This window comes from Seriola dumerili, unplaced genomic scaffold, assembly GCF_002260705.1.
Source record: "Seriola dumerili isolate Sdu_G_001 unplaced genomic scaffold, Sdu_1.0 BDQW01000383.1, whole genome shotgun sequence".
Classification (NCBI taxonomy): domain Eukaryota; kingdom Metazoa; phylum Chordata; class Actinopteri; order Carangiformes; family Carangidae; genus Seriola; species Seriola dumerili.
Window position 1 is genome coordinate 206,289 of NW_019174638.1, and position 10,770 is coordinate 217,058.

Sequence of the window (10,770 nt, forward strand, 5' to 3'; positions counted from 1 at the left end):
ACAGATACAGGACGTAAACATTTAGCATCATGCTAACCGTTCTTACTGTCCCTGATGTTCAGCTCATTACAGAGACAGCAGGTCTGGGAACAGCCACCAGATCAGAAGCGACCTGAGCTTTTTATTACTGTTTCAGTGGTTACTAACGCAGTTTAACCTCATCCACTGCCCAGACAGCCGGGTCCATCACCAGCCGGGTCCATCATCAGCCGGGTCCATCATCAGCCGGGTCCATGCAGACAGAGGCTGCAGGATGGAGCTGGGTGGAGTACTGCAGGGGGACGTCCAGACCCACCACAGGACCCACTACACTGAGCCACGTCAACACGTAGTTCACTGGTCTGCACACACACACACACACACACACACACACACACACACACACACACAGTGAACTGAAGAACATGACGTTCAGTGTGTTAGTCTAAAGAAATAACATCAGTCTTCCACTGTGTTTCTGGATTGGTGGATCCAGATCCAGGTGTGGTCCTACCTGTGCTGGTCCTGAGCCGCCTGCAGCACGGGCCTCATGAACTCCTCTGTCCTGCAGGGGTGGAGCATGAAGAAAGGCTGACCCAGCAGAGGATGCTCCTGACACACAGACAGACAGACCTCAGTGAGTGGAGCTTTAAGGAGGAAGATGATGATGATGATGATGATGGTGGTGAAGCTGCATCAGTCCTGGTTTTACCTGCTGAGTGACTGTACTGAGAGGACTGCTCTGAAGCCGGACCCTGAAGTTTGGATGAACGGAGCCCCACACCTCCTCCAGTGACAGGCTCCTCCCCTCTGAGCCACAGACATGAGGAAGAAGAAGAAGAAATATCACACAGGACGTGCTGCAACATGGTGGAGGAACCACAGGTGTAGAGCTGCCGGAGCCTCCGCAACGACGCTCCACTACGTTTATTCTCCAGAGGAAATAAAATATCTACAGTCACATGATCACGTTTATTTATCTACGTTTGAAGAAGCTGAAGATCCGATCATCACTGAAGAGTCTGTCATGGAGAGAGCTGAGAACAACACATGGTCACAGTCATTGATTGATTTCCAAACATCAATCACACATCAAGTAACACTCAATAAAACATTCCACCTTAAAAGATGGCGGCAGCTGCTGGTACTAAACTAAATCTGAACTAAATTGTTAATTAGTGAAGATGAAAAGACAGAAAATGTCTTTTCATTCATCGTTCACTGCGCTGGATTTATTCTCACTGCTACAAGTCGCCTTCGGTTTTTAATTAATTATACAAAAGAAAAGATTTTTTTCTCCCACAGTTTCATCGCATAAAAACCAAAAAACAACTGAAAACAACTTCTAAGAAAAGCTGCAGATCCAAATCCTGAAGTGAATAAACTCTATATGTGTTGTTGATTTTACAACAGCTGATTGTCAGACACGTGTGAGCAGAACTTCTTCCCGTCATTGAACAGTTTAAAGGACATATGAACTTCCTGTGTGTGGCAGTTGAACGCCACACACAGTCAGAGCGAGGTGCACTCACCCAGAGTGGAGGCTCTGAAGTAGAGCACCGGAGTCCGGTAGCTGCAGGAGAACAGGACGTGATACTCGTACTGAAGCACCTGGCTGCCGCCGTCACACGCCGCACAGACTCCCTCGTCTTCGTCGTCTTCGTCCTCTGCGTCAGATCTGATGGTGTCGGCATCAGCTGAGGCGACGGGAGCCGACTGTGGAGGAGGAGAGACAGAGGAGCTCATTAAATTAAATTAAAGATCATGTTAAAGAAGAGGCTGCTGACATCCAGTGACGTCTAGATGACTGTTGTCATGTTCGGTGGTTCACCTGTTCCTCTTCCTGTCCACAGTCTGAACTGGATCCTGCCTGGTCCCGAACCGGCCTCGGGTCAATGGCGACTGACCTGAGAGCAGTCTTCCTCAGGTAGCCCTCCTGTGAACCCTGAACCCAGATCAGAAAGTCCCGTTAACCACGGAGCAGAGCGGGCAGCGAGGCCCTGCTGTACGGTGGCCCAGAGAGCTCAAAGCCCTGCAGCTTCACAAAAACACATGGAAACAGACAAAACACAAACAACTCCAGAAAACATCGTCACACGAGCTGCAGATCCTCACAACACAACAGGAAGTGTTTCCAGGGGACACTAAAGAGTGACGACCTCCTCACCTGGACCGGCTCCCAGCTCCAGCCGTCTCCCAGCTGCTGTGACTGCTGCAGGAGGAGCTGACAGCAGCGGTGGAAGCTCTCCTCCTCCAGCACACAGGAGCTCATGTCTGCAGGAGAACAACAGTCTGAGACACATCAGAGTCTCCGTGTCTGTTAGTTTTCTATGTGAATGTACAGGTAAAAGCAGGAGGACACACAGCAAGTTCATGTAGCGTCTGTTGTTGTAGTTCTGATTTCAGCCACAAGAGGGAGCGACGTGAACAGCTGCACTGCGACTGAACAGAGCGACTGTGTCTGTTGGTTTTATTCCTACACACCTGACAGAGTCACAGGTCATTATCCCCAGAGACACACACGTCTATGTTTACCTGTATTTTGAAAGAACGCCACTTTACTTCCGCCTAAGAGTTCAGTCAGACAGTGGACCGGGCCTCTGCTGATTCTTCTCGTCCTGGTTCTGGTTCTGGTTCTGGTCCTGGTCCTGGTCCTGGACCGTCCTCCGACATGTGACCCTGCCGCGGGATTAACAGACTCGCACACCAAGACCCCGACCGGGTCCAGAGCCTCTCCACTGCCGCGGGAACAAGACAAGCGCTTCTCTTCCGGGTTGCGAAATCACGTGACTTCAACCGTGACGTCAGCTCAGCCGGTGATCCCAGCTCTCAGTCAGACAACAGACTTAAACACAGTGTGCGTTCGCAGCGCCGCGCACAGGAAGGCTGTCACAGAACCAGAACCAGAACCAGAACCAGAACCAGGTCTCATTCAGACCCGTCTGTCCTCCATTAGTCCTCAGCCTGGTGTTTGTCTCCAGCGCCGCTAGATGGCGCCAAACAGCAGCTCCACACTGAGGGACTGCAGAGTTTAGAAGAGGGTTTAACCCTCTGAGGTCTGACGACATTTCTCACTTTATTTCTTAAATTCACTTTTTAAAGGAAACTGACATATTAGATAAAACACAACTCAGAACAATCTCAGCTCCTGTTACAATAAAACAGATCATTTCACCCAAATGCTGAAAAATTGAAGTCTAGTTTTTGAAATTCTTCATATATTTTGTGAAAACAAACCTTTACCCTAAAGTGTAAAACTATTTGCATTTATTAATGAGTAACAATAAAGCTCCTTCTGCCAGTTACAGATACTAGTTACTCATTAGTAAGATTAATAAGTAGTAAGTATTAGCTTGATCTTGCCAAATAGTGAGCCTGCTTCAATGTATGAAAACTGTTTTTATAACTTGTTTATAACCAACCACGTTTATCACTGTTACCATGACGACAGAGGTCTGGTACGCCTGCAGCTGGTATGTGAGGGCAGGAGTAAATGACCTACAGGATGTGGACTCTCTGTTCTTGTCTCAGGCCACTGTGATGTAGCAGAAGTAGGCTGTCAATCAATCAGTCAATCAATCAATCACTCAATCAATCAATCAATCAATCCCTTTAAGAACCACTGAGGAAAATACTTTGACATCAGATGGCAAACAAAGACATTTATTGAAATAATGCAAAAGAAACATTAACAAGTTTTTTGTTCTCAAGCAAAATGTAAAGTTTCCACGTTGAAAAACACAGTCAACACAACGTCCTGGACCCGTCCAGGTCCAGACCGGTCCTGTACCAGTCCAGTTCTGTACCATAGTCCTGGACCAGGGCAGATCGGTCCAGATGGGTCCAGACTGGTCCTGTACTAGTCCTGTACCACAGTCCTGGACCGGTCCAGACCAGTCCAGAACAGCTGATCTCAGTTCAGACTCTTTGTTACACAGAAACCTTCAGACAGAAGAACTGAAATCCAACACACTGCTTCTTAAATCAATATGTACATTTTCTTACAGCATTTACACAGAGAAGAAGAAAACAAAGCAGGTACCACAGAAGAAGAACTCTGTCCGTCCGTCCAGGGTTAAAACACACGCACCATGTAGACACAGGGACACTGAAGGACGCTGCAGGAACTCTACAATATTCTATTAATGCTGACAGGGAGAAGCAGCGGGGGGGCCTGGGGTCTGAGGGGTCTGAGGGTGCTGGGGGGGTGGGAGTGGGGGTGGATGGGGGGCAGGAAATGCTAGCACAGCCCTGAGCTCAGAGCAAGAGGGGGGGGTCTGTCTCCTCAGCGGGCCTTCACTTCACCTCAGTGTAATGTAGGGTTCTGCCTGGGGGGGGTCGGGGTCTTCGCTTGCTTCATGTCATGTTGGCAGTTTTATGGTAACAGACACATAACTTCATATTCTATTTATTTCTATTTTCTACCTGGTGATTAACGCCTCCGACGTCTCGGTCTGACATCATCACCTGTTCACATTGGATTTGGGTTTTTTTTGCAAGGCCTCTTGGGACTGACATTTCCAGGTCTCTCCAGATGTTGGATTTGGGTTCAGGTCAGGGGTCAGGTCATCCCGTCTTCCCTCCTCCTCCTCCTGTGACACCTTATATAGACAGGTGTGTGTCCGATCAGCTGAGTTTACCACAGGTGGACGATCCAGTGTCTGGATAGTTTTTGTACAAGTGTAAACTTCGTCATGATGGAGCGCTGAGCGTTGACTGAGGAGGGAACGTTTTATCATAAAACTGCAACAACAACATGCGACAGTGACGGTGTGAAGAACCTGACTGTACCTGACAGGTGTGACGCTCATCGTAGCCTCCAGCTGTCTCAGTTTAACCCTCTGAGGTTGACGGGTGTTTCTATTAAAATCTTTGTGATAGTTCAGAGCAGAAATCTGGTTTAAATGTTGTTAGAATCTGTCGACTCTCCACTCACATATTCTTGTGTGATTATTGCATCTTTATGAACCTGTAGACTCTGATAAAAACATCTGAAGCACCAAAACGTTTCATCCACATCAGTAAAGGTTTGTTTTCACAAAATATTTGAAGAATTTCAAAAACTAAGCTTCAAGTTTTCAGCATTTGGGTGAAATGATCAGTTTATGATTCTAGAAAGAGCTGAGAACATTGTGATATAAAACATGGTGTCATGTTTAAAAGGTGGATTTTAAATGGCGTCAGACCTCAGAGGGTTAAACGCACCAACATCTTGTCTTTGTGTCTGTGACTGTAAACGCTGCAGGTGAGATGATGTGAATCAGCCGCCATGTGGATACCTGCCTCAGGTGTTGATGCCGTGTCTGAGAGTGTGTGAAGCAGAAGTGAAGCCCAGCAGGTTGTTGCTTGCAAAGTGTGGAGGGTGTTGGGGGTGGCGGGGGGGGGGGGGCAGACACGCTGACTGTGGTGCTGCATTCACACCGATATGGCTTCAGGCCTGGAGACACACGTCAGACACGTGGACAGATGACGAGGACGAAGGTGAGCTCCGCCCTCTTTACACACAGAGGCTCTTAAAGCGACAGGTGTCCTCCTGTGATTGGCTTAGAGGACAGACAGAGAGACAGCAGAGCTGGGGACATGATGGACGCAGCCCGCTGTGTCTGCACGCTGCTCCTCCTGTGTGTGTGTGTGTGTGTGTGTGTGTGTGTGTGTATCTACAGTACGACTATAAAAACCTTCAGTGGACCGTCTCTCTCTCTCTCTCTCTCTCTCTCTGTCTCTCGTCCACCTTCCTGTCCTCACCTGCACCGTGTTCGGTCACAGGTGTATCTCCGGTGCAGGTGTGTCGTCACACTCGCTCTGACTCACTGACTCTGGTTTGAAGGGAGAGTTTTGGCGTCCTGCTGGAGACCATCGATGCTCTGAGCAGAGGAACACGAGGACGCACTTGACCTTTGACCTGACCTGTAGATCAGTGTGTCGGACAGTAAAACTGCAGTCGTCCACTTCATGATCAATAACTGATCATCACATGATCACGGTCAACTTCCTGTTTCTGAGTCGGAGTCTTGTTAGTACATTTATTCATTTCCTGATTTCATTTATTCCTCTGTGTGTTTGAAGGTTGTTTTTTTTGTTGTTATTCTGATAAACATTATGATCTGATACCTGATTGGCTGAAGGGCTCTATAGGTGTGGCGTGCCCGACAGGTGAACAGGTGTTCACGAGAGCGAAGGGCAAACAAATTTTCAACCGCTACAACTTTGAAATATCGGCGACTAGTCGGCCTGCGAGTATCTTCTGTCCTCCAGCCCGACATGATGTCATCACCTCATCATTAACGTATCAATCAATCAAACATCAGAATGATGAAGACTGAAGCTTCTTCATCATGGAAACTGTTGACACCTGTCAGCAACACCTGTCTGCACAGGTGGAGCTAAATCATTAATTATAATGAATAAATCATTAAAATACGTCTGAACCGTGAAACCACATCAGCAGACGAGCGTCCCACCTGTCCTCAGAGCAGGACGCCACAACTCTCCCGCTGGTGGTGGATGAGTTAACAAAGCAGAGCAGTGACATCACAGCGTGCGTCTGTGAGATCACGTGTCCTCTCATGTGTGTCATCACACCTTCATTCACTAATCACTACATCTGTCAGACAGGAGTCTCAGAACATCTGGATTCATCACCTGATGAGTCTGTGGGACTCGTTAAGGAAGTGCTGAACGGATCAGATACACCTGGACCAGGTATCAGGTCAGTCCTCGGAGCTGGACTCGTCCTGGTCACACGGCAACACCGTCACCACGTTAGCTTAGCTTCGACAGGAGGAGGAGTCAGAGGTAAGGAGACGTCAGAGGTCAGAGGTCAAGACCAGGAGACGAGATGTCAGAGGTCAGAGGTCAAGACCAGGAGACGTCAGAGGTCAGGACCAGGAGACGAGACATCAGCGGTCAGAGGTCAAGACCAGTAGATGTCAGAGGTCAAGACCAGGAGATGTCAGAGGTCAGGACCAGGAGACGTCAGAGGTCAGAGGTCAGGACCAGGAGACGTCAGAGGTCAGAGGTCAGGACCAGGAGACGTCAGAGGTCAGAGGTCAGGACCAGGAGACGTCAGAGGTCAGAGGTCAGGACCAGGAGACGTCAGAGGTCAGAGGTCAGGACCAGGAGACGTCAGAGGTCAGAGGTCAGGACCAGGAGACGTCAGAGGTCAGAGGTCAGGACCAGGAGACGTCAGAGGTCAGAGGTCAGGACCAGGGGACTGTTCTCAGTCTTCGTTCATCCTGTCCCTCGCCTGTTGGACCCACACTGACTCTTCAGTCTCAGCTGTTCAGTCATGTGACTCTCAGCTGTTTGTACGTTGTCGACACGTGTGTGCGTCTGTGTGACGGTGCGGAGTGAACAGAACCTCAGCTCAGGTCTCCAGGTGAGCAGCTGCTTCAGAAGCCCCTCCTCTTTTTCAACACTTTAATGTTTCACTTTAAATGGATGAAACGACGTTTCACTCACCGGTCGACCTCAGTGACCCAGAACCACCGAGTGAAAACATGTTTTTAAAAACCAAAAACTGAAAGTCTTCAGACTGATCAGCTGCTTCCTGTTTGCTTTAACTCAGGCGAGTCTGGACTGAGCTGATTGGACAGAGACACACACCTGTGGAGAGACCTGCAGACGACAGTCCACAGACACTTCCTGGATCTGACAGGAAGACGGAGATAAACTGAGCAGATCCAGGTTCAGAGCTTGTACTGAAGCTGGACCCGCTGCTGAAGGGGGACCGACGAAGAACTGGATTCAGGGTCTGAAGACTTTTGTAAATGAGAGATTTAAGTTTTTGATTTTGAACGAATTTGTAAAAAAACGTATAAAAACGTATTTTAACTGCGTCTTTATGGATCGTTGAGAGAGCGAAGGGAAGGAGTGAGATTCTCTCTGAAGCCGCTGTCTGTAGGAGGACGACCAGAACCAGGTGGTACTCACTGACCCAGACCAGGTCAGAGGTCTGAAACCAGACTACACCTGAACCTGCCAACGTGTCCTCCGTCAGGCCCGGGATCCTTCGTCGTGAGGCGGTCCGCGGGTCTGTGAGTCGGTGTGAAGCGTGTCCACAGAGGAACAGTTAGTTTTACATACATGTCCCGTGTTCATGTTCCTCCTCTTGTTCCTGGTGCTCCTGCGGTTCTGGACCAGGAGGATGAGAGTCCTCGTCTCTTCGTTTCTAAACTGTTTCCTCACTGTTCGTGACCTTCTCTTCCATTCATTCGTCTGTTCACTCGGGGGTTTCAGTCCGGCCCCAGGACCGGTCTCGGACCCTGTGAGGTTCCGGTCCGTCCCTCACTTCTGAACCGCGGGGCCGTTTGTCCGTGGAGCTAAACATGTGACACTTTCTGTGTCTCTCTGGCCTGTTTGATGCTGTACAGCCACTTGATGACTCTGGCGTTTCGCTCCACGGCCGAGATGCCGTAGGGAACGCGCTCGCCGGCCTCCTCCTCCTCGTCCTCGCCCTCGTCCCCGTCCGACAGCCCGTCGTTGGAGGACCGCCGCGACCGGTCGCAGTCGGAGGAGATCATGGAGGCCGATCGGAAGTTCAGGCTGACAATGTCCGAGTTGGCTCGAGCAAAGTTCTCCGGACCGACGGCCTCCAGCTCCTCCGGGTCGAGGCCACAGTAGTTAAAAAAGCGTTCCACGTCCGCTCCGGCGCGGGCGTAGCGGTCCGACAGGTCTGATTTAGATCTGTGTAGCGAGGAGCGGCGGGCCACGGACGAGCCCAGCTCCAGCTCCAGGGTGGAGTCGGTCGAGGTGCCGGAGGGGTCTCCGAAATCACAAGGTAGCGACTGAGGGGTGGTGTTGTCGCAGTGCGAGGGGGATGGAGTCGGACGAGGGGGAGGCAGCGACAGGGAGAGTGCGGGCGGAGGCAGGGAGGCGGGGTTGGGCTTCGGGGGGAGGGGTGGAGCCGAGGAGCTGCTGGACCGGGCGGTGCGAAGCGGCTTGCCGTTGCACAGTCGCAGGAGGTCGGAGGAGGAGTGGGAGGTGAGCAGAGGCGGCAGGGGGGAGCGAGAGCGGTCGATCACTCCTCCCTCGCCCCCCCGCTCGTCCAGGACTCGTCTGCTCAGGTTGAGGTTGGCGCCCTGCGGACTGCGGCGCCCCCCGCTGTTGATGGGCGGGACCTTCAGGGAATGGGAGAAGGAGCGCAGGGAGTGCGAGGTGCTCGGGCTGGGAGCCGAGTCTGTCGGCTGCTCGTTCAGCGCCATCGTAGACCGGTACGTTAACGGCATCCTGAGAAAACACAAACACAGTCGAGTCAAATCCAGAGTCCAGGTCCATTCACAGATTCATCACACAGAGAATATTACAGCTCCATGTTCTCTTCTTCTTCTGTGCTTTATTTGAAGTGCTGGTCCATCAGAAGATGGATGAGTGGTTTTAACCCTCTGGAGTCTTTCTCCACACACACATGGAGTGTGTAAATCTGAAATAATCTTTAGTTATAATTATTCAGAATATGATCAAACAACAGTTTAAGGTTGTAAAAATGATTGTTTCATGTTCATACAAATGAAAACACCTGAAAGTGGAAGAAGTAAAGCTCTAAAGTTACAGTCTACACGTAAAGCAAGTTTATAAATCCAACTGAATATATTAATTAATGTTAGAAACTCACTATTTTAAAACCTGATTTTAATAAATGAACCTCACGTGCCACATCTCAGCTCGTCTCTACACGACCATATAAATAAAGTTACATTCATGTAAATAAAACACGTTCATCGTGTTCTCCAATGAAAAACCAGACTCCAGAGGGTTAATCCCAAAAACCATCTCAGTGTAGTTTTACATCTCCTCTCTCAGGCTTCTCTCTGGAGCTCTAGTAACAACAGGTCGGGGAGCCAATCAGAAGAGAGGAGGCTCTGAGCCTCAGGTTGGGAACCACTGACTTAGACCTGGGATGATGGATTATCTTTTCGTTAATGAGTCTAAGTATGAATGAACCTTAAGGAACCTAAATGTGATCAGGTGATCACAGTCATGGCTCATGAGTTTACCCTGATGGTGTCCAGCTCCTGGCCATTCCTCCTGACGACCTCATCATCACGGCACTCTTAGCTCCTCCTCCTCGCCCCTCGGCCCCGGAGGAGGAGGAGGAGTTCAGCAGGTTTTTCAGGATCTCCAGGTTTAAATTCTCCCGTTTGCTGCTGCCGCTGCTCGTCGCGCACGTGTCCGACTTGGCGTTGTTGTTGGACGCTTTGAAAGGGATCCCGCCTCCGTTTCCTCCTCCGCCAATCCCAGAACCTCTCTTGGACAGGAGGGCGTGGCCGACGGGAGGCTTGGCCAACACGGGCGGTTTGATTGGCTCCTGCTTGGCGTTGATAACTTCCTGGCTCTTGACATACTTCGCTTTGTCGGCTTCTAGTCGCTCAACAGCACTGAGGCGCTTCGGGTTCGGTTCCACCTGAGACACAGAGCGAACGCACGTCAGTGAACACAACATGTCAGTGAACACAACACTCATCCAGTGTCTACACACTGAAGAGACTAAAATGTCCAGAGTTTGTTCACGTGTCAGTGAACACAACAAAAACTAATAAAGTCTAAATCCAAGAATTATTAACACGTTAGTCTGTGATGGATACAACCCTCACTACTTCACTCAGTCACACACACACACACACACACACACACACACACACACACACACACACAGTGATGTAACAGCACCTGTCTCCTGAAGTAGTCCGGGCCCTTGTTGAGGATGCGGAGGGGTACAGCGGAGCTGAAGGGCGTCGCGGGGCCAGCGGCCTTGCTATCTGGCAGGGCTGGAGCCAGTGTCTCTGTCGGCAT

General features: G+C 50.1%; 2 protein-coding genes across 2 annotated transcripts; both read right to left on the minus strand.

The window, feature by feature from the left end:
* Positions 1 to 15: 15 nt before the first annotated feature.
* atg10 (autophagy related 10) lies at positions 16 to 2,745 on the minus strand. Its single transcript, XM_022761076.1, has 7 exons — positions 2,515 to 2,745; positions 2,147 to 2,253; positions 1,811 to 1,924; positions 1,512 to 1,695; positions 692 to 789; positions 494 to 591; positions 16 to 341 (listed from the first exon to the last, which is right to left on the minus strand). The coding sequence occupies exons 2-7, from the start codon at positions 2,249 to 2,251 to the stop codon at positions 206 to 208; spliced, it is 735 nt and encodes a 244-aa protein (XP_022616797.1). The 5' UTR covers positions 2,252 to 2,253; positions 2,515 to 2,745; the 3' UTR covers positions 16 to 205.
* Positions 2,746 to 7,830: 5,085 nt separating this feature from the next.
* LOC111233279 (protein FAM110B-like) lies at positions 7,831 to 10,770 on the minus strand. The gene is made up of 3 exons (XM_022761057.1): positions 10,648 to 10,770; positions 9,975 to 10,381; positions 7,831 to 9,207 (listed from the first exon to the last, which is right to left on the minus strand). Exons 1-3 carry the CDS (start codon positions 10,768 to 10,770, stop codon positions 8,301 to 8,303), a joined length of 1,437 nt encoding a protein of 478 aa, XP_022616778.1. The 3' UTR covers positions 7,831 to 8,300.